The sequence below is a fragment of the Ranitomeya variabilis genome, chromosome 3 (assembly GCF_051348905.1).
Source record: "Ranitomeya variabilis isolate aRanVar5 chromosome 3, aRanVar5.hap1, whole genome shotgun sequence".
NCBI classification, from domain to species: domain Eukaryota; kingdom Metazoa; phylum Chordata; class Amphibia; order Anura; family Dendrobatidae; genus Ranitomeya; species Ranitomeya variabilis.
In genome coordinates this window covers 10,268,116-10,291,467 of record NC_135234.1, presented here as the reverse complement: position 1 = coordinate 10,291,467, position 23,352 = coordinate 10,268,116, and the positions used below count along the sequence as shown (strand labels likewise).

General features: G+C 55.8%; 1 protein-coding gene across 2 annotated transcripts in view; it reads left to right on the top strand.

The window, feature by feature from the left end:
• GSK3B (glycogen synthase kinase 3 beta) overlaps positions 1-23,352 on the top strand; it is a 98,925-nt gene that overhangs the window by 37,345 nt on the left and 38,228 nt on the right. For both annotated transcript variants that reach the window (XM_077293624.1, XM_077293623.1), the window contains exons 3-4: positions 19,433-19,516; positions 20,806-20,916. In XM_077293624.1, the coding sequence (XP_077149739.1) occupies positions 19,433-19,516; positions 20,806-20,916 (195 nt within the window). The remainder of the gene's footprint in view (positions 1-19,432; positions 19,517-20,805; positions 20,917-23,352) is intronic.

Here is a 23,352-nt window from a genome sequence, read left to right as displayed (position 1 = left end):
CGGTGCGGGGTTATTACTCGCTCTCTGTATCCTCGGTGCGGGGTTATTACTCGATCTCTGTATCCTCGGTGCTGGGTTATTACTCGCTGTAGTATCCTCGGTGCGGGGTTATTACTCGCTCTCTGTATCCTCGGTGCGGGGTTATTACTCGCTCTCTGTATCCTCGGTGCGGGGTTATTACTCGCTGTAGTATCCTCGGTGCGGGGTTATTACTCGCTCTCTGTATCCTCGGTGCGGGGTTATTACTCGCTCTCTGTATCCTCGGTGCTGGGTTATTACTCGCTGTAGTGTCCTCGGTGCGGGGTTATTACTCGCTGTAGTGTCCTCAGTGCGGGGTTATTACTCGCTGCAGTGTCCTCGGTGCCGGGTTATTACTCGCTCTGTATCCTCGGTGCCGGGTTATTACTCGCTCTGTATCCTCGGTGCGGGGTTATTACTCGCTCTGTATCCTCGGTGCTGGGTTATTACTCGCTGTAGTATCCTCGGTGCCGGGTTATTACTCGCTGTAGTGTCCTCGGTGCGGGGTTATTACTCGCTCTCTGTATCCTCGGTGCTGGGTTATTACTCGCTGTAGTGTCCTCGGTGCGGGGTTATTACTCGCTGTAGCGTCCTCGGTACGGGGTTATTACTCGCTCTGTATCCTCGGTGCTGGGTTATTACTCGCTCTCTGTATCCTCGGTGCGGGGTTATTACTCGCTCTCTGTATCCTCGGTGCGGAGTTATTACTCGCTCTCTGTGTCCTCGGTGCCGGGTTATTACTCGCTCTCTGTATCCTCGGTGCGGGGTTATTACTCGCTCTGTATCCTCAGTGCCGGGTTAATACTCGCTCTCTGTATCCTCGGTGCGGGGTTATTACTCGCTCTGTATCCTCAGTGCCGGGTTATTACTCGCTCTCTGTATCCTCTGTGCGGGGTTATTACTCGCTGTAGTGTCCTCGGTGCGGGGTTATTACTCACTGTAGTGTCCTCGGTGCGGGGTTATTACTCGCTGTCTGTATCCTCGGTGCGGGGTTATTACTCGCTCTCTGTGTCCTCGGTGCGGGGTTATTACTCGCTCTCTGTATCCTCGGTGCCGGGTTATTACTCGCTCTCTGTGTCCTCGGTGCGGGGTTATTACTCGCTGTAGTATCCTCGGTGCGGGGTTATCACTCGCTCTCTGTATCCTCGGTGCCGGGTTATTACTCGCTCTCTGTGTCCTCGGTGCTGGGTTATTACTCGCTCTCTGTATCCTCGGTGCTGGGTTATTACTCGCTGTAGTATCCTCGGTGCGGGGTTATTACTCGCTCTCTGTATCCTCGGTGCGGGGTTATTACTCGCTCTCTGTATCCTCGGTGCTGGGTTATTACTCGCTGTAGTATCCTCGGTGCTGGGTTATTACTCGCTCTCTGTATCCTCGGTGCTGGGTTATTACTCGCTGTAGTGTCCTCGGTGCGGGGTTATTACTCGCTGTAGTGTCCTCAGTGCGGGGTTATTACTCGCTGCAGTGTCCTCGGTGCCGGGTTATTACTCGCTCTGTATCCTCGGTGCTGGGTTATTACTCGCTGTAGTGTCCTCGGTGCGGGGTTATTACTCGCTCTCTGTATCCTCGGTGCCGGGTTATTACTCGCTCTCTGTATCCTCGGTGCTGGGTTATTACTCGCTGTAGTATCCTCGGTGCCGGGTTATTACTCGCTCTCTGTATCCTCGGTGCGGGGTTATTACTCGCTGTAGTATCCTCGGTGCCGGGTTATTACTCGCTCTGTATCCTCGGTGCCGGGTTATTACTCGCTCTCTGTATCCTCGGTGCGGGGTTATTACTCGCTCTGTATCCTCGGTGCTGGGTTATTACTCGCTGTAGTATCCTCGGTGCCGGGTTATTACTCGCTGTAGTGTCCTCGGTGCGGGGTTATTACTCGCTGTAGTGTCCTCGGTGCTGGGTTATTACTCGCTCTCTGTATCCTCGGTGCGGGGTTATTACTCGCTGTAGTATCCTCGGTGCCGGGTTATTACTCGCTCTCTGTGTCCTCGGTGCGGGGTTATTACTCGCTCTCTGTATCCTCGGTGCCGGGTTATTACTCGCTCTCTGTATCCTCGGTGCGGGGTTATTACTCGCTGTAGTGTCCTCGGTGCCGGGTTATTACTCGCTGTCTGTATCCTCGGTGCGGGGTTATTACTCGCTGTAGTATCCTCGGTGCCGGGTTATTACTCGCTCTCTGTGTCCTCAGTGCGGGGTTATTACTCGCTCTCTGTATCCTCGGTGCGGGGTTATTACTCTCTCTCTGTGTCCTCGGTGCAGGGTTATTACTCGCTCTCTGTATCCTCGGTGCCGGGTTATTACTCGCTCTCTGTATCCTCGGTGCGGGGTTATTACTCGCTCTCTGTATCCTCGGTGCAGGGTTATTACTCGCTGTAGTATCCTCGGTGCGGGGTTATTACTCGCTGTAGTTTCCTCGGTTCCGGGTTATTACTCGCTCTCTGTATCCTCGGTGCCGGGTTATTACTCGCTGTAGTATCCTCGGTGCGGGGTTATTACTCGCTGTAGTATCTTCGGTGCGGGGTTATTACTCGCTCTCTGTATCCTCGGTGCCGGGTTATTACTCGCTCTCTGTATCCTCGGTGCCGGGTTATTACTCGCTCTCTGTATCCTCGGTGCTGGGTTATTACTCGCTCTCTGTATCCTCGGTGCTGGGTTATTACTCGCTCTCTGTATCCTCGGTGCTGGGTTATTACTCGCTGTAGTATCCTCGGTGCCGGGTTATTACTCGCTCTCTGTATCCTCGGTGCCGGGTTATTACTCGCTGTAGTATCCTTGGTGCCGGGTTATTACTCGCTCTCTGTATCCTCGGTGCGGGGTTATTACTCGATCTCTGTATCCTCGGTGCGGGGTTATTACTCGATCTCTGTATCCTCGGTGCTGGGTTATTACTCGCTGTAGTATCCTCGGTGCGGGGTTATTACTCGCTCTCTGTATCCTCGGTGCGGGGTTATTACTCGCTCTCTGTATCCTCGGTGCGGGGTTATTACTCGCTGTAGTATCCTTGGTGCGGGGTTATTACTCGCTCTCTGTATCCTCGGTGCGGGGTTATTACTCGCTCTCTGTATCCTCGGTGCTGGGTTATTACTCGCTGTAGTGTCCTCGGTGCGGGGTTATTACTCGCTGTAGTGTCCTCAGTGCGGGGTTATTACTCGCTGCAGTGTCCTCGGTGCCGGGTTATTACTCGCTCTGTATCCTCGGTGCCGGGTTATTACTCGCTCTGTATCCTCGGTGCGGGGTTATTACTCGCTCTGTATCCTCGGTGCTGCGTTATTACTCGCTGTAGTATCCTCGGTGCCGGGTTATTACTCGCTGTAGTGTCCTCGGTGCGGGGTTATTACTCGCTCTCTGTATCCTCGGTGCTGGGTTATTACTCGCTGTAGTGTCCTCGGTGCGGGGTTATTACTCGCTGTAGCGTCCTCGGTACGGGGTTATTACTCGCTCTGTATCCTCGGTGCTGGGTTATTACTCGCTCTCTGTATCCTCGGTGCGGGGTTATTACTCGCTCTCTGTATCCTCGGTGCGGGGTTATTACTCGCTCTCTGTGTCCTCGGTGCCGGGTTATTACTCGCTCTCTGTATCCTCGGTGCCGGGTTATTACTCGCTCTGTATCCTCAGTGCCGGGTTAATACTCGCTCTCTGTATCCTCGGTGCGGGGTTATTACTCGCTCTGTATCCTCAGTGCCGGGTTATTACTCGCTCTCTGTATCCTCGGTGCCGGGTTATTACTCGCTGTAGTGTCCTCGGTGCGGGGTTATTACTCACTGTAGTGTCCTCGGTGCGGGGTTATTACTCGCTGTCTGTATCCTCGGTGCGGGGTTATTACTCGCTCTCTGTGTCCTCGGTGCGGGGTTATTACTCGCTCTCTGTATCCTCGGTGCCGGGTTATTACTCGCTCTCTGTGTCCTCGGTGCGGGGTTATTACTCGCTGTAGTATCCTCGGTGCGGGGTTATCACTCGCTCTCTGTATCCTCGGTGCCGGGTTATTACTCGCTCTCTGTGTCCTCGGTGCTGGGTTATTACTCGCTCTCTGTATCCTCGGTGCTGGGTTATTACTCGCTGTAGTGTCCTCGGTGCGGGGTTATTACTCGCTCTCTGTGTCCTCGGTGCTGGGTTATTACTCACTCTCTGTATCCTCGGTGCCGGGTTATTACTCGCTGTAGTGTCCTCGGTGCGGGGTTATTACTCGCTCTCTGTATCCTCGGTGCGGGGTGGGGTTATTACTCGCTGTAGTATCCTCGGTGCGGGGTTATCACTCGCTCTCTGTATCCTCGGTGCCGGGTTATTACTCGCTCTCTGTGTCCTCGGTGCTGGGTTATTACTCGCTCTCTGTATCCTCGGTGCTGGGTTATTACTCGCTGTAGTATCCTCGGTGCGGGGTTATTACTCGCTCTCTGTATCCTCGGTGCCGGGTTATTACTCGCTCTCTGTATCCTCGGTGCCGGGTTATTACTCGCTGTAGTATCCTCGGTGCCGGGTTATTACTCGCTGTAGTGTCCTCGGTGCGGGGTTATTACTCGCTCTCTGTATCCTCGGTGCGGGGTTATTACTCGCTCTCTGTATCCTCGGTGCTGGGTTATTACTCGCTGTAGTATCCTCGGTGCTGGGTTATTACTCGCTCTCTGTATCCTCGGTGCTGGGTTATTACTCGCTGTAGTGTCCTCGGTGCGGGGTTATTACTCGCTGTAGTGTCCTCAGTGCGGGGTTATTACTCGCTGCAGTGTCCTCGGTGCCGGGTTATTACTCGCTCTGTATCCTCGGTGCTGGGTTATTACTCGCTGTAGTGTCCTCGGTGCGGGGTTATTACTCGCTCTCTGTATCCTCGGTGCTGGGTTATTACTCGCTGTAGTATCCTCGGTGCCGGGTTATTACTCGCTCTCTGTATCCTCGGTGCAGGGTTATTACTCGCTGTAGTATCCTCGGTGCCGGGTTATTACTCGCTCTGTATCCTCGGTGCCGGGTTATTACTCGCTCTCTGTATCCTCGGTGCGGGGTTATTACTCGCTCTGTATCCTCGGTGCTGGGTTATTACTCGCTGTAGTATCCTCGGTGCCGGGTTATTACTCGCTCTCTGTATCCTCGGTGCGGGGTTATTACTCGCTGTAGTGTCCTCGGTGCCGGGTTATTACTCGCTGTCTGTATCCTCGGTGCGGGGTTATTACTCGCTCTGTATCCTCGGTGCTGGGTTATTACTCGCTGTAGTATCCTCGGTGCCGGGTTATTACTCGCTCTCTGTATCTTCGGTGCCGGGTTATTACTCGCTCTCTGTGTCCTCGGTGCGGGGTTATTACTCGCTCTCTGTATCCTCGGTGCCGGGTTATTACTCGCTCTCTGTATCCTCGGTGCGGGGTTATTACTCGCTGTAGTGTCCTCGGTGCCGGGTTATTACTCGCTGTCTGTATCCTCGGTGCGGGGTTATTACTCGCTCTCTGTATCCTCGGTGCCGGGTTATTACTCGCTCTCTGTATCCTCGGTGCCGGGTTATTACTCGCTCTCTGTATCCTCGGTGCTGGGTTATTACTCGTTCTCTGTATCCTCGGTGCGGGGTTATTACTCGCTCTCTGTGTCCTCGGTGCCGGGTTATTACTCGCTCTGTATCCTCGGTGCCGGGTTATTACTCGCTCTCTGTATCCTCGGTGCGGGGTTATTACTCGCTGTAGTGTCCTCGGTGCGGGGTTATTACTCGCTGTCTGTATCCTCGGTGCGGGGTTATTACTCGCTCTCTGTATCCTCGGTGCCGGGTTATTACTCGCTCTCTGTGTCCTCGGTGCGGGGTTATTACTCGCTCTCTGTATCCTCGGTGCCGGGTTATTACTCGCTCTCTGTATCCTCGGTGCGGGGTTATTACTCGCTCTGTATCCTCGGTGCTGGGTTATTACTCGCTGTAGTGTCCTCGGTGCCGGGTTATTACTCGCTCTCTGTATCCTCGGTGCGGGGTTATTACTCGCTCTCTGTATCCTCGGTGCCGGGTTATTACTCGCTCTCTGTGTCCTCGGTGCGGGGTTATTACTCGCTCTCTGTATCCTCGGTGCCGGGTTATTACTCGCTCTCTGTATCCTCGGTGCCGGGTTATTACTCGCTCTCTGTATCCTCGGTGCGGGGTTATTACTCGCTGTAGTATCCTCGGTGCCGGGTTATTACTCGCTCTCTGTGTCCTCGGTGCGGGGTTATTACTCGCTCTCTGTATCCTAGGTGCCGGGTTATTACTCGCTGTCTGTATCCTCGGTGCGGGGTTATTACTCGCTCTCTGTATCCTCGGTGCCGGGTTATTACTCGCTCTCTGTATCCTCGGTGCTGGGTTATTACTCGCTCTCTGTATCCTCGGTGCGGGGTTATTACTCGCTCTCTGTGTCCTCGGTGCCGGGTTATTACTCGCTCTGTATCCTCGGTGCCGGGTTAATACTCGCTCTCTGTATCCTCGGTGCGGGGTTATTACTCGCTGTAGTGTCCTCGGTGCGGGGTTATTACTCGCTGTCTGTATCCTCGGTGCGGGGTTATTACTCGCTCTCTGTATCCTCGGTGCCGGGTTATTACTCGCTCTCTGTGTCCTCGGTGCGGGGTTATTACTCGCTCTCTGTATCCTCGGTGCCGGGTTATTACTCGCTCTCTGTATCCTCGGTGCGGGGTTATTACTCGCTCTCTGTATCCTCGGTGCCGGGTTATTACTCGCTCTCTGTGTCCTCGGTGCGGGGTTATTACTCGCTCTCTGTATCCTCGGTGCGGGGTTATTACTCGCTCTCTGTATCCTAGGTGCCGGGTTATTACTCGCTGTCTGTATCCTCGGTGCGGGGTTATTACTCGCTCTCTGTATCCTCGGTGCCGGGTTATTACTCGCTCTCTGTATCCTCGGTGCTGGGTTATTACTCGCTCTCTGTATCCTCGGTGCGGGGTTATTACTCGCTCTCTGTGTCCTCGGTGCCGGGTTATTACTCGCTCTGTATCCTCGGTGCCGGGTTAATACTCGCTCTCTGTATCCTCGGTGCTGGGTTATTACTCGCTGTAGTGTCCTCGGTGCGGGGTTATTACTCGCTGTAGTGTCCTCAGTGCGGGGTTATTACTCGCTGCAGTGTCCTCGGTGCCGGGTTATTACTCGCTCTGTATCCTCGGTGCCGGGTTATTACTCGCTCTGTATCCTCGGTGCGGGGTTATTACTCGCTCTGTATCCTCGGTGCTGCGTTATTACTCGCTGTAGTATCCTCGGTGCCGGGTTATTACTCGCTGTAGTGTCCTCGGTGCGGGGTTATTACTCGCTCTCTGTATCCTCGGTGCTGGGTTATTACTCGCTGTAGTGTCCTCGGTGCGGGGTTATTACTCGCTGTAGCGTCCTCGGTACGGGGTTATTACTCGCTCTGTATCCTCGGTGCTGGGTTATTACTCGCTCTCTGTATCCTCGGTGCGGGGTTATTACTCGCTCTCTGTATCCTCGGTGCGGGGTTATTACTCGCTCTCTGTGTCCTCGGTGCCGGGTTATTACTCGCTCTCTGTATCCTCGGTGCCGGGTTATTACTCGCTCTGTATCCTCAGTGCCGGGTTAATACTCGCTCTCTGTATCCTCGGTGCGGGGTTATTACTCGCTCTGTATCCTCAGTGCCGGGTTATTACTCGCTCTCTGTATCCTCGGTGCCGGGTTATTACTCGCTGTAGTGTCCTCGGTGCGGGGTTATTACTCACTGTAGTGTCCTCGGTGCGGGGTTATTACTCGCTGTCTGTATCCTCGGTGCGGGGTTATTACTCGCTCTCTGTGTCCTCGGTGCGGGGTTATTACTCGCTCTCTGTATCCTCGGTGCCGGGTTATTACTCGCTCTCTGTGTCCTCGGTGCGGGGTTATTACTCGCTGTAGTATCCTCGGTGCGGGGTTATCACTCGCTCTCTGTATCCTCGGTGCCGGGTTATTACTCGCTCTCTGTGTCCTCGGTGCTGGGTTATTACTCGCTCTCTGTATCCTCGGTGCTGGGTTATTACTCGCTGTAGTGTCCTCGGTGCGGGGTTATTACTCGCTCTCTGTGTCCTCGGTGCTGGGTTATTACTCACTCTCTGTATCCTCGGTGCCGGGTTATTACTCGCTGTAGTGTCCTCGGTGCGGGGTTATTACTCGCTCTCTGTATCCTCGGTGCGGGGTGGGGTTATTACTCGCTGTAGTATCCTCGGTGCGGGGTTATCACTCGCTCTCTGTATCCTCGGTGCCGGGTTATTACTCGCTCTCTGTGTCCTCTGTGCTGGGTTATTACTCGCTCTCTGTATCCTCGGTGCTGGGTTATTACTCGCTGTAGTATCCTCGGTGCGGGGTTATTACTCGCTCTCTGTATCCTCGGTGCCGGGTTATTACTCGCTCTCTGTATCCTCGGTGCCGGGTTATTACTCGCTGTAGTATCCTCGGTGCCGGGTTATTACTCGCTGTAGTGTCCTCGGTGCGGGGTTATTACTCGCTCTCTGTATCCTCGGTGCGGGGTTATTACTCGCTCTCTGTATCCTCGGTGCTGGGTTATTACTCGCTGTAGTATCCTCGGTGCTGGGTTATTACTCGCTCTCTGTATCCTCGGTGCTGGGTTATTACTCGCTGTAGTGTCCTCGGTGCGGGGTTATTACTCGCTGTAGTGTCCTCAGTGCGGGGTTATTACTCGCTGCAGTGTCCTCGGTGCCGGGTTATTACTCGCTCTGTATCCTCGGTGCTGGGTTATTACTCGCTGTAGTGTCCTCGGTGCGGGGTTATTACTCGCTCTCTGTATCCTCGGTGCTGGGTTATTACTCGCTGTAGTATCCTCGGTGCCGGGTTATTACTCGCTCTCTGTGTCCTCGGTGCCGGGTTATTACTCGCTCTGTATCCTCGGTGCCGGGTTATTACTCGCTCTCTGTATCCTCGGTGCGGGGTTATTACTCGCTCTGTATCCTCGGTGCTGGGTTATTACTCGCTGTAGTATCCTCGGTGCCGGGTTATTACTCGCTCTCTGTATCCTCGGTGCGGGGTTATTACTCGCTGTAGTGTCCTCGGTGCCGGGTTATTACTCGCTGTCTGTATCCTCGGTGCGGGGTTATTACTCGCTCTGTATCCTCGGTGCTGGGTTATTACTCGCTGTAGTATCCTCGGTGCCGGGTTATTACTCGCTCTCTGTATCTTCGGTGCCGGGTTATTACTCGCTCTCTGTGTCCTCGGTGCGGGGTTATTACTCGCTCTCTGTATCCTCGGTGCCGGGTTATTACTCGCTCTCTGTATCCTCGGTGCGGGGTTATTACTCGCTGTAGTGTCCTCGGTGCCGGGTTATTACTCGCTGTCTGTATCCTCGGTGCGGGGTTATTACTCGCTCTCTGTATCCTCGGTGCCGGGTTATTACTCGCTCTCTGTATCCTCGGTGCCGGGTTATTACTCGCTCTCTGTATCCTCGGTGCTGGGTTATTACTCGTTCTCTGTATCCTCGGTGCGGGGTTATTACTCGCTCTCTGTGTCCTCGGTGCCGGGTTATTACTCGCTCTGTATCCTCGGTGCCGGGTTATTACTCGCTCTCTGTATCCTCGGTGCGGGGTTATTACTCGCTGTAGTGTCCTCGGTGCGGGGTTATTACTCGCTCTCTGTATCCTCGGTGCCGGGTTATTACTCGCTGTAGTGTCCTCGGTGCGGGGTTATTACTCGCTGTCTGTATCCTCGGTGCGGGGTTATTACTCGCTCTCTGTATCCTCGGTGCCGGGTTATTACTCGCTCTCTGTGTCCTCGGTGCGGGGTTATTACTCGCTCTCTGTATCCTCGGTGCCGGGTTATTACTCGCTCTCTGTATCCTCGGTGCGGGGTTATTACTCGCTCTGTATCCTCGGTGCTGGGTTATTACTCGCTGTAGTATCCTCGGTGCCGGGTTATTACTCGCTCTCTGTGTCCTCGGTGCGGGGTTATTACTCGCTGTCTGTATCCTCGGTGCGGGGTTATTACTCGCTCTCTGTATCCTCGGTGCCGGGTTATTACTCGCTGTCTGTATCCTCGGTGCGGGGTTATTACTCGCTCTCTGTATCCTCGGTGCCGGGTTATTACTCGCTCTCTGTATCCTCGGTGCTGGGTTATTACTCGCTCTCTGTATCCTCGGTGCGGGGTTATTACTCGCTCTCTGTGTCCTCGGTGCCGGGTTATTACTCGCTCTGTATCCTCGGTGCCGGGTTAATACTCGCTCTCTGTATCCTCGGTGCGGGGTTATTACTCGCTGTAGTGTCCTCGGTGCGGGGTTATTACTCGCTGTCTGTATCCTCGGTGCGGGGTTATTACTCGCTCTCTGTATCCTCGGTGCCGGGTTATTACTCGCTCTCTGTGTCCTCGGTGCGGGGTTATTACTCGCTCTCTGTATCCTCGGTGCCGGGTTATTACTCGCTCTCTGTATCCTCGGTGCGGGGTTATTACTCGCTCTCTGTATCCTCGGTGCCGGGTTATTACTCGCTCTCTGTGTCCTCGGTGCGGGGTTATTACTCGCTCTCTGTATCCTCGGTGCGGGGTTATTACTCGCTCTCTGTATCCTAGGTGCCGGGTTATTACTCGCTGTCTGTATCCTCGGTGCGGGGTTATTACTCGCTCTCTGTATCCTCGGTGCCGGGTTATTACTCGCTCTCTGTATCCTCGGTGCTGGGTTATTACTCGCTCTCTGTATCCTCGGTGCGGGGTTATTACTCGCTCTCTGTGTCCTCGGTGCCGGGTTATTACTCGCTCTGTATCCTCGGTGCCGGGTTAATACTCGCTCTCTGTATCCTCGGTGCGGGGTTATTACTCGCTGTAGTGTCCTCGGTGCGGGGTTATTACTCGCTGTCTGTATCCTCGGTGCGGGGTTATTACTCGCTCTCTGTATCCTCGGTGCCGGGTTATTACTCGCTCTCTGTGTCCTCGGTGCGGGGTTATTACTCGCTCTCTGTATCCTCGGTGCCGGGTTATTACTCGCTCTCTGTATCCTCGGTGCGGGGTTATTACTCGCTCTCTGTATCCTCGGTGCCGGGTTATTACTCGCTGTAGTGTCCTCGGTGCGGGGTTATTACTCGCTGTAGTATCCTCGGTGCTGGGTTATTACTCGCTGTAGTATCCTCGGTGCTGGGTTATTACTCGCTGTCTGTATCCTCGGTGCTGGGTTATTACTCGCTGTAGTGTCCTCGGTGCGGGGTTATTACTCGCTGTCTGTATCCTCGGTGCTGGGTTATTACTCGCTGTAGTGTCCTCGGTGCGGGGTTATTACTCGCTCTCTGTGTCCTCGGTGCGGGGTTATTACTCGCTCTGTATCCTCGGTGCTGGGTTATTACTCGCTCTCTGTGTCCTCGGTGCCGGGTTATTACTCGCTCTGTATCCTCGGTGCTGGGTTATTACTCGCTCTCTGTGTCCTCGGTGCGGGGTTATTACTCGCTCTCTGTATCCTCGGTGCCGGGTTATTACTCGCTCTCTGTGTCCTCGGTGCGGGGTTATTACTCGCTCTCTGTATCCTCGGTGCGGGGTTATTACTCGCTCTGTGTCCTCGGTGCCGGGTTATTACTCGCTGTAGTATCCTCGGTGCGGGGTTATTACTCTCTCTCTGTATCCTCGGTGCGGGGTTATTACTCACTGTAGTGTCCTCGGTGCGGGGTTATTACTCTCTCTGTATCCTCGGTGCGGGGTTATTACTCGCTCTCTGTATCCTCGGTGCCGGGTTATTACTCGCTCTCTGTATCCTCGGTGCCGGGTTATTACTCGCTCTCTGTATCCTCGGTGCGGGGTTATTACTCGCTGTAGTATCCTCGGTGCGGGGTTATTACTCGCTCTCTGTATCCTCGGTGCTGGGTTATTACTCGCTCTCTGTGTCCTCGGTGCTGGGTTATTACTCGCTCTCTGTATCCTCGGTGCCGGGTTATTACTCGCTCTCTGTATCCTCGGTGCCGGGTTATTACTCGCTGTAGTGTCCTCGGTGCCGGGTTATTACTCGCTCTCTGTATCCTCGGTGCGGGGTTATTACTCGCACTCTGTATCCTCGGTGCGGGGTTATTACTCGCTCTCTGTATCCTCGGTGCGGGGTTATTACTCGCTGTCTGTATCCTCGGTGCCGGGTTATTACTCGCTCTCTCTATCCTCGGTGCGGGGTTATTACTCGCTCTCTATCCTCGGTGCGGGGTTATTACTCGCTGTCTGTATCCTCGGTGCGGGATTATTACTCGCTCTCTGTATCCTCGGTGCGGGGTTATTACTCGCTGTAGTGTCCTCGGTGCGGGGTTATTACTCGCTCTCTATCCTCGGTGCGGGTTTATTACTCGCTCTCTGTATCCTCGGTGCCGGGTTATTACTCGCTCTCTGTATCCTCGGTGCGGGGTTATTACTCGCTCTCTATCCTCGGTGCGGGGTTATTACTCGCTCTCTGTATCCTCGGTGCGGGTTTATTACTCGCTCTCTGTATCCTCGGTGCGGGGTTATTACTCGCTCTGTGTCCTCGGTGCGGGGTTATTACTCGCTCTCTATATCCTCGGTGCGGGGTTATTACTCGCTCTGTGTCCTCGGTGCCGGGTTATTACTCGCTCTCTGTATCCTCGGTGCGGGGTTATTACTCGCTCTCTGTGTCCTCGGTGCGGGGTTATTACTCGCTCTCTGTATCCTCGGTGCGGGGTTATTACTCGCTCTCTGTATCCTCGGTGCTGGGTTATTACTCGCTCTCTGTATCCTCGGTGCGGGGTTATTACTCGCTCTCTGTATCCTAGGTGCCGGGTTATTACTCGCTCTCTGTATCCTCGGTGCTGGGTTATTACTCGCTCTCTGTATCCTCGGTGCGGGGTTATTACTCGCTCTCTGTATCCTAGGTGCCGGGTTATTACTCGCTCTCTGTATCCTCGGTGCGGGGTTATTACTCGCTCTCTGTGTCCTCGGTGCGGGGTTATTACTCGCTCTGTATCCTGGGTGCTGGGTTATTACTCGCTCTCTGTGTCCTCGGTGCCGGGTTATTACTCGCTCTCTGTGTCCTCGGTGCGGGGTTATTACTCGCTCTCTGTGTCCTCGGTGCGGGGTTATTACTCGCTCTGTATCCTGGGTGCTGGGTTATTACTCGCTCTCTGTGTCCTCGGTGCCGGGTTATTACTCGCTCTCTGTGTCCTCGGTGCGGGGTTATTACTCGCTCTCTGTATCCTCGGTGCCGGGTTATTACTCGCTCTCTGTGTCCTCGGTGCGGGGTTATTACTCGCTCTCTGTATCCTCGGTGCGGGGTTATTACTAGCTCTCTGTATCCTCGGTGCTGGGTTATTACTCGCTCTCTGTATCCTCGGTGCGGGTTTATTACTCGCTCTCTGTATCCTCGGTACGGGGTTATTACTCGCTGTAGCATCCTCGGTGCCGGGTTATTACTCGCTGTAGTGTCCTCGGTGCGGGGTTATTACTCGCTGTAGTATCCTCGGTGCCGGGTTATTACTCGCTGTAGTATCCTCGGTGCGGGGTTATTACTCGCTGTCTGTATCCTCGGTGCGGGGTTATTACTCGCTCTCTGTATCCTCGGTGCGGGGTTATTACTCGCTGTAGTGTCCTCGGTGCCGGGTTATTACTCGCTCTCTGTATCCTCGGTGCCGGGTTATTACTCGCTCTCTGTATCCTCGGTGCGGGGTTATTACTCGCTCTCTGTATCCTCGGTGCGGGGTTATTACTCGCTCTCTGTATCCTCGGTGCGGGGTTATTACTCGCTCTCTGTATCCTCGGTGCCGGGTTATTACTCGCTCTCTGTATCCTCGGTGCGGGGTTATTACTCGCTCTCTGTATCCTCGGTGCCGGGTTATTACTCGCTCTCTGTATCCTCGGTGCTGGGTTATTACTCGCTCTCTGTATCCTCGGTGCGGGGTTATTACTCGCTCTCTGTATCCTCGGTGCCGGGTTATTACTCGCTCTCTGTATCCTCGGTGCGGGGTTATTACTCGCTCTCTGTATCCTCGGTGCGGGGTTATTACTCGCTCTCTGTATCCTCGGTGCCGGGTTATTACTCGCTCTCTGTATCCTCGGTGCGGGGTTATTACTCGCTCTCTGTATCCTCGGTGCGGGGTTATTACTCGCTCTCTGTATCCTCGGTGCCGGGTTATTACTCGCTCTCTGTATCCTCGGTGCTGGGTTATTACTCGCTCTCTGTATCCTCGGTGCGGGGTTATTACTCGCTCTCTGTATCCTCGGTGCGGGGTTATTACTCGCTCTCTGTATCCTCGATGCGGGGTTATTACTCGCTCTCTGTATCCTCGGTGCGGGGTTATTATTCGCTCTCTGTATCCTCGGTGCGGGGTTATTACTCGCTCTCTGTATCCTCGGTGCGGGTTTATTACTCGCTCTCTGTATCCTCGGTGCGGGTTTATTACTCGCTGTCTGTATCCTCGGTGCGGGGTTATTACTCGCTCTCTGTATCCTCGGTGCTGGGTTATTACTCGCTCTCTGTATCCTCGGTGCGGGGTTATTACTCGCTCTCTGTATCCTCGGTGCGGGGTTATTACTCGCTCTCTGTATCCTCGATGCGGGGTTATTACTCGCTCTCTGTATCCTCGGTGCGGGGTTATTATTCGCTCTCTGTATCCTCGGTGCGGGTTTATTACTCGCTGTCTGTATCCTCGGTGCGGGTTTATTACTCGCTGTCTGTATCCTCGGTGCGGGGTTATTACTCGCTCTCTGTGTCCTCGGTGCCGGGTTATTACTCGCTCTCTGTATCCTCGGTGCGGGTTTATTACTCGCTCTCTGTATCCTCGGTGCTGGGTTATTACTCGCTGTAGTATCCTCGGTGCCGGGTTATTACTCGCTGTAGTGTCCTCGGTGCGGGGTTATTACTCGCTCTCTGTATCCTCGGTGCTGGGTTATTACTCGCTCTCTGTGTCCTCGGTGCCGGGTTATTACTCGCTCTGTATCCTCGGTGCCGGGTTATTACTCGCTCTGTGTCCTCGGTGCCGGGTTATTACTCGCTCTCTGTATCCTCGGTGCGGGGTTATTACTCGCTCTCTGTATCCTCGGTGTGGGGTTATTACTCGCTCTCTGTATCCTCGGTGCCGGGTTATTACTCGCTCTCTGTATCCTCGGTGCCGGGTTATTACTCGCTCTCTGTATCCTCGGTGCCGGGTTATTACTCGCTCTCTGTATCCTCGGTGTGGGGTTATTACTCGCTCTCTGTATCCTCGGTGCCGGGTTATTACTCGCTCTCTGTATCCTCGGTGCCGGGTTATTACTCGCTCTCTGTATCCTCGGTGCCGGGTTATTACTCGCTCTCTGTATCCTTGGTGCCGGGTTATTACTTGCTCTCTGTATCCTCGGTGCGGGGTTATTACTCGCTCTCTGTATCCTCGGTGCGGGGTTATTACTCGCTCTCTGTATCCTCGGTGCCGGGTTATTACTCGCTCTCTGTATCCTCGGTGCCGGGTTATTACTCGCTCTCTGTATCCTTGGTGCCGGGTTATTACTTGCTCTCTGTATCCTCGGTGCCGTGTTATTACTCGCTCTCTGTATCCTCGGTGCGGGGTTATTACTCGCTCTCTGTATCCTCGGTGCGGGGTTATTACTCGCTCTCTGTATCCTCGGTGCCGGGTTATTACTCGCTCTCTGTATCCTCGGTGCCGGGTTATTACTTGCTCTCTGTATCCTCGGTGCCGTGTTATTACTCGCTCTCTGTATCCTCGGTGCGGGGTTATTACTCGCTCTCTGTATCCTCGGTGCGGGGTTATTACTCGCTCTCTGTATCCTCGGTGCCGGGTTATTACTCGCTCTCTGTATCCTCGGTGCCGGGTTATTACTTGCTCTCTGTATCCTCGGTGCCGTGTTATTACTCGCTCTCTGTATCCTCGGTGCCGGGTTATTACTCGCTCTCTGTATCCTCGGTGCCGGGTTATTACTCGCTCTCTGTATCCTCGGTGCCGGGTTATTACTCGCTGTAGTGTCCTCGGTGCGGGGTTATTACTCGCTCTCTGTATCCTCGGTGCCGGGTTATTACTCGCTCTCTGTATCCTCGGTGCCGGGTTATTACTCGCTCTCTGTATCCTCGGTGCGGGGTTATTACTCGCTGTAGTGTCCTCGGTGCCGTGTTATTACTCGCTCTCTGTATCCTCGGTGCCGGGTTATTACTTGCTCTCTGTATCCTCGGTGCCGTGTTATTACATGTTGCTCGTATCTGTTTCGCGCCTGTGTTATCTAATTTGTGGGCTATTTTTCGGGTGGCGGACCCCCTTAAAACGGTCTTCTTACATGTGCTTTCTGGCAGGTGATTCAGGAATTCACAGCCGGTTACAGCGGCTCCCGCTCCTCCAAATAGATTATACTTCAAAGCAGCCAGGAATCTGCGGCCCCTCATTGTCTGAAGTGCAGCCATAAATTGCATGATCACAACACCAGAAACCTTAGGGAGGTAGTGGAGGCCGCATTACAGGAGAACAGAGGGAGGTAGCAGAGGCCACGGGACAGGAAAATAGAGGAGGAAGGTAGTAGAGGCCGCGGGACAGGAGAACAGAGGGAGGTAGTGGAGGCCGCGGGACAGGAGATTGGAGACAGTCATAGTGGAGGCTGCAGGAAAATACAGAGGAGGAGGCGGCAGGACAGGAGGTAGTGGAGGCGGCAGGACTGGAGGAAGTGGAGGCTGCAGGACAATACAGAGGAGGAGGCGGCAGGACAGGAGGTAGTGGAGGCTGCAGGAGAAAACAGAGGAAGAGGCGGCAGGACAGGAGGTAGTGGAGGCGGCAGGACAGGAGGTAGTGGAGGCTGCAGGAGAAAACAGGAAGAGGCGGCAGGACAGGAGGTAGTGGAGGTGGCAGGACAGGAGGTAGTTGAGGCTGCAGGAGAATACAGAGGAGGCGGCAAGACAGGAGGTAGTGGAGGCGGCAGGACAGGAGGTAGTGGAGGCGGCAGGACAGGAGGTAGTGGAGGCGGCAGGACAGGAGGTAGTGGAGGCGGCAGGGCAGGAGGTAGTGGAGGCGGCAGGGCAGGAGGTAGTGGAGGCGGCAGGACAGGAGGTAGTGGAGGCGGCAGGACAGGAGGTAGTGGAGGCGGCAGGACAGGAGGTAGTGGAGGCGGCAGGACAGGAGGTAGTTGAGGCTGCAGGAGAATACAGAGGAGGCGGCAAGACAGGAGGTAGTGAAGGCGGCAGGACAGGAGGTAGTGGAGGCGGCAGGACAGGAGGTAGTGGAGGCGGCAGGACAGGAGGTAGTGGAGGCGGCAGGACAGGAGGTAGTGGAGGCGGCAGGAGAATACAGAGGAGGAGGAGGCGGCAGGACAGGAGGTAGTGGAGGCGGCGGGACAGGAGGTAGTGCAGGCGGCAGGACAGGAGGTAGTTGAGGCTGCAGGAGAATACTGTGGAGGCGGCAGGACAGGAGGTAGTGGAGGCGGCGGGACAGGAGGTAGTGGAGGCGGCAGGACAGGAGGTAGTTGAGGCTGCAGGAGAATACTGTGGAGGCGGCAGGACAGGAGGTAGTGGAGGCGGCGGGACAGGAGGTAGTGGAGGCGGCAGGACAGGAGGTAGTTGAGGCTGCAGGAGAATACTGTGGAGGTGGCAGGACAGGAGGTAGTGGAGGCGGCAGGAGAATACAGAGGAGGAGGCGGCAGGACAGGAGGTAGTGGAGGCGGCGGGACAGGAGGTAGTGGAGGCGGCGGGACAGGAGGTAGTGGAGGCTGCAGGACAGGAGGTAGTGGAGGCGGCCACTGGGTCTGGGAACCCTTCCTGTGGTGCTGCCCTCTGCTGGCGAGGCACTGTATCGCCCCAGTTGCCCCGACGTGAGCCGTGTTCTGGCCTTTCTTCCTGCTGCCTCCATTCCGCCTTTTCCGGTCGGTGCAGTTTTATCTTTGTATCTCATTATCAGCTGTAATGCCTTTTTATAGGTTTGGCAGAGTCATCGGCCTAAAATAGTAGGAGGATGACGGCGCGTAGGATGCAGACCCCCGCCCCGCCGCCGCCATGACACGAGCGCTGTGCTGGGAATTCTGTCATTTCATTTCTTCCCTCTGCTTTTCCGATTTCCTTCAGAATGAAGGTGTCGTCTTCTGCTGGCGGCTGCAGTCGGGGCTGAGAGTCATCTGATGATTCATTGACGGGGTCCGCGCTGCACTAATGCGTGGAGGGGGCTATTGTTTTCTCTTTATGCCATTGGCTCTGAATTAGTTGCCTGCTAATAATGTCTGCCGGATGTGAGCAGCTCCAGATCTCAGGACGGGGCATCAGACTGGACAGCGCAGCCTGGAAACATTCATTAGTCCTATTTGCTGTCAGTGGATAGTTTCTTTTACATCCTGAAGCCGAGAACCAGATGAGCTTCTCCAACGACACGTTTACCATAATTGTAGCCCGAGCCGCAGTGATGGGGCCGCATTAGGGTCCTGGTCCTCCCGCACTCCTCCGCCGTGATGGGGCCACATTAGGGTCCTGGTCCTCCCGCACTCCGCCGTGATGGGGCCACATTAGGGTCCTGGTCCTCCCGCACTCCTCCGCCGTGATGGGGCCACATTAGGGTCCTGGTCCTCCCGCACTCCGCCGTGATGGGGCCGCATTAGGGTCCTGGTCCTCCCGCACTCCTCCGCCGTGATGGGGCCACATTAGGGTCCTGGTCCTCCCGCACTCCGCCGTGATGGGGCCACATTAGGGTCCTGGTCCTCCCGCACTCCTCTGCGGTGATGGGGCCGCATTAGGGTCCTGGTCCTCCCGCACTCCTCCGCCGTGATGGGGCCACATTAGGGTCCTGGTCCTCCCGCACTCCGCCGTGATGGGGCCACATTAGGGTCCTGGTCCTCCCGCACTCCTCTGCCGTGATGGGGCCACATTAGGGTCCTGGTCCTCCCGCACTCCGCCGTGATGGGGCCACATTAGGGTCCTGGTCCTCCCGCACTCCTCCGCCGTGATGGGGCCACATTAGGGTCCTGGTCCTCCCGCACTCCGCCGTGATGGGGCCACATTAGGGTCCTGGTCCTCCCGCACTCCTCCGCCGTGATGGGGCCACATTAGGGTCCTGGTCCTCCCGCACTCCGCCGTGATGGGGCCACATTAGGGTCCTGGTCCTCCCGCACTCCTCCGCCGTGATGGGGCCGCATTAGGGTCTTGGTCCTCCCGCACTCCTCTGCGGTGATGGGGCCGCATTAGGGTCCTGGTCCTCCCGCACTCCGCGGTGATGGGGCCGCATTAGGGTCCTTGTCCTCCCGCACTTCTCCGCGGTGATGGGGCCGCATTAGGGTCTTGGTCCTCCCGCACTCCTCCGCGGTGATGGGGCCACATTAGGGTCCTGGTCCTCCCGCACTCCTCTGCGGTGATGGGGCCATATTAGGGTCCTGGTCCTCCCGCACTCCTCTGCGGTGATGCTACTTTCTGTAGTCCGGTCACCTCTGCTGCGTCATTGATGTCGGCTCGATGACATTGTTTCTTCTGTTGGCTCCTGATACATTGTAGCAGATAATATCGGGGGCCTCATCTCCCATAATCAGGTCATTTTAAGATGATGACGACTTATTAATAACAATGTTCTTATATTTCAGAACCGAGAGCTTCAGATAATGAGGAAACTGGATCACTGCAACATCGTGCGGCTCCGCTACTTCTTCTATTCCAGTGGAGAGAAGGTGAGTGCTGGGAGGTGACTGGAGGCCGTGCCGCGTGCTGGGAGGTGACTGGAGGCCGTGCCGCGTGCCGGGAGGTGACTGGAGGCCGTGCCGCGTGCTGGGAGGTGACTGGAGGCCGTGCCGTGTGCTGGGAGGTGACTGGAGGCCGTGCCGCGTGCTGGGAGGTGACTGGAGGCCGTGCCGCGTGCCGGGAGGTGACTGGAGGCCGTGCCGCGTGCTGGGAGGTGACTGGAGGCCGTGCCGCGTGCTGGGAGGTGACTGGAGGCCGTGCCGCGTGCTGGGAGGTGACTGGAGGCCGTGTCGCGTGCTGGGAGGTGACTGGAGGCCGTGTCGCGTGCTGGGAGGTGACTGGAGGCTGTGTCGCGTGCTGGGAGGTGACTGGAGGCTGTGTCGCGTGCTGGGAGGTGACTGGAGGCCGTGCCGCGTGTCGGGAGGTGACTGGAGGCCGTGCCGCGTGTCGGGAGGTGACTGGAGGCCGTGCCGCGTGTCGGGAGGTGACTGGAGGCCGTGCCGCGTGTCGGGAGGTGACTGGAGGCCGTGCCGCGTGCTGGGAGGTGACTGGAGGCCGTGCCACAAGGGGGGGGTGACTGGAGGGCGTGCTGGGAGGTGACTGAAGGCTGTTCCACGTGGAGGGGAGGTGACTGGAGGCTGTGGAGGGAGGTGACTGGAGGCTGTGCCACGGGGAGGGTGGTGACTGGAGGCTGTGCCACGGGGAGGGAGGTGACTGGAGGCCGTGCCACGGGGAGGGAGGTGACTGGAGGCCATGCCACGGGGAGGGAGGTGACTGGAGGCCGTGCCACGTGGAGAGGTGACTGGAGGCCGTGCCATGTGGGGAGGTGACTGGAGGCCGTGCCACGTGGGGAAGTGACTGGAGGCCGTGCCATGTGGGGAGGTGACTGGAGGCCATGCCACGGGGAGGGAGGTGACTGGAGGCCATGCCACGGGGAGGGAGGTGACTGGAGGCCGTGCCACGTGGAGAGGTGACTGGAGGCCGTGCCATGTGGGGAGGTGACTGGAGGCCGTGCCATGTGGGGAAGTGACTGGAGGCCGTGCCATGTGGGGAGGTGACTGGAGGCCGTGCCATGTTGGGAAGTGACTGGAGGCTGTTGGGATTAGTGCCCACATTTCCGTCCATGTTTTGATATTTGCTGCCATGTCTGACCCGTCTTTGTTCTGCTCCTGGTCACATTACTCTACATTTCTGCGCTCCTGATTATCAGACTTTCTGGATCATCAGATTTCCCTTCAGGTGAGGATCATTATGTTGATGCTTTTCTTGCTCTTTCTAGAAGGACGAGGTGTACCTGAATCTGGTGCTGGACTACGTTCCGGAGACTGTGTACAGAGTGGCCAGACATTACAGCCGAGCCAAGCAGGCGCTGCCCATGATCTACGTCAAGGTGATTTATGTGGTGCAGAGTGTGCGGCCTCACGGGACGGGTGAAGGATAAGGGGAACGTCTGCCCCTGAACATCGCGACACTCACAGGAGCTGCAGGAGCGCTCATCAGAACTGTCCTGAAAGGGACTGGGAGGCTGTCCTGGGTGCCCGGGGACTGGGAGGCTGTCCTGGGTGCCCGGGGACTGGGAGGCTGTCCTGGGTGCCCGGGGACTGGGAGGCTGTCCTGGGTTCCCGGGGACTGGGAGGCTGTCCTGGGTGCCCGGGGACTGGGAGGCTGTCCTGGGTGCCCGGGGACTGGGAGGCTGTCCTGGGTGCCCGGGGACTGGGAGGCTGTCCTGGGTGCCCGGGGACTGGGAGGCTGTCCTGGGTGCCCGGGGACTGGGAGGCTGTCCTGGGTTCCCGGGGACTGGGAGGCTGTCCTGGTGCCCGGGGACTGGGTGGCTGTCCTAGGTGCCAGAAGACTGGGTGGCTGTCCTAGGTGCCAGAAGACTGGGAGGCTGTCCTGGGTGCCCGGGGACTGGGAGGCTGTACTGGGAGGCTGGCTTTTTTTTATGTCTCTGTCACAGCTTGTTAAAGTAGTTTCTGTTATTTTATGTAAATGAGGCTTAATGGTGGTAATGGTTAACCTTGGTTTAGTTTCTTCACCATTTCTAAGATCTCTGCTTGATTTTGCTGAATGGGAATATGCAGAGACTTAAAAGGTTCTGGGGTCAGGAGGTTGAGAGTGACTGTGTTGAGGGATTTCGGAGGGTTGGGTGGGTGAGGATGGCATTTGGCAATATTGTAGAGGGTTGAATGGATGAGAATGGCAGCCTGCAGTATTGAGGGGGTGGAGTGGATTGGGAGGGTTAGGGTGGCGCTTGGCAGTATTGTGAGTGGTTGGGATGGAGAGGATGGAGGTTGGGAGTATTGTGGAGATAGTGTTCGGCCGTGCTGTGGGGGGTTGGGGAGGATGGTGTGCGGTAGTATTGTGGGAAGCTGGGTTGGTGAGAATGGCACTTGGCATTGTTTGGGGGGTTTGGTTGGCGAGGATGGCACTCGGCAGTTTTGTGGAGGGTTGGGTTGGTGAAGATGGCACTCGGCAGTACTGTGGGGAGTTCGGTTGCTGAGGATGGCGCCCGGCAGTATTGTGGGGGGTTGGGTTGGTGAGGATGGCAAAAGGTCACAGACACAAAAAGAGGACTTAAAAATCCTCCAACAAATTGAAAAAAATCACAGAGAAAAAAGCAGAGATGATCACCTGCTGAAGCCTCCAACCAAATGCACCAGCAGGGCGCAGCGGACCCGATAAATGATGGCAACAACACAGGTGCAAAAAATACCGATGAAACAACCACTTTCAATCCAGTGTTGGCTGTTTGGCATTAGTGCACAGAAAGATAAGAGATAATAGTCTGTATGAGGCATTGTTCACACAGGCAATGCAGAGCATCTGGTCTACAGCCTATTACTAACGCACATACAGGCGGGCCGCCCAGTGCTACAAAATGCATGCTGTGTGAATGGAGGCCTACAGTTTACAGAGCCATCTTGGTCCTACTGCGCCCTGCAAGATAAAGTGCAAAAAAAACACATATCAATGTATGTAAGGTATTAGTTTATATTGGGGCCTCAATACGTAAGCCGGCAACCCACGTCAAGGGTCCTTACATTTTGCCGGTCCTAACGCTAAACATTGAGTAAAAGCTCACAGATGCACAAAGAGGACTTAAAAATCCTCCAGAAAATTGAAAAAAAGTCAGAGAAAAAAAAGCAGAGGATGGCACTCGGCAGTGTTGTGGGGGGTGTGGTTTGCGAGGATGGCGCCCGGCAGTATTGTGGGAAGTTGGGTTGGTGAGGATGGTGCTTGGCAGTACTGTGGGGGGAGGGGGGGGGGGTTGGGTTGGTGAGGACGGTGCTTGGCAGTATTGGGGGTTGGTGAGGATGGTGGTCGGCTGTATTGTGGGGGGTTGGGTTTGTGAGAATGTCGCTCGGCAGTATTGTGGGGGGTTTGGTTGGTGAGGATGGCGCTCGGCAGTATTGTGGGGGGTTTGGTTGGTGAGGATGGCGCTCGGCAGTATTGTGGGGGGTTTGGTTGGTGAGGATGGCGCTCAGCAGTATTGTGGGGGGTTCGGTTGGTGAGGATGGCGCTCGGCAGTATTGTGGGGGGTTTGGTTGGGGAGGATGGCACTCGGCAGTATTTTGGAGGGGTTCTGTTGTGAGGATGACACTCGGCAGTACTGTGGGGGGTTGGGTTGGTGAGGATGGTCCTCGGCAGTATTGTGGGGGGTTGGGTTTGTGAGGATGGCGCTCGGCAGTATTTTGGAGGGGTTCTGTTGTGAGGATGACACTCGGCAGTACTGTGGGGGATTTGGTTGGCGAAGATGGCGCTCGGCAGTATTGTTGGGGGTTTAGTTGTCGAGGATGGCGCTCAGCAGTATTGTGGGGGGGGGGTT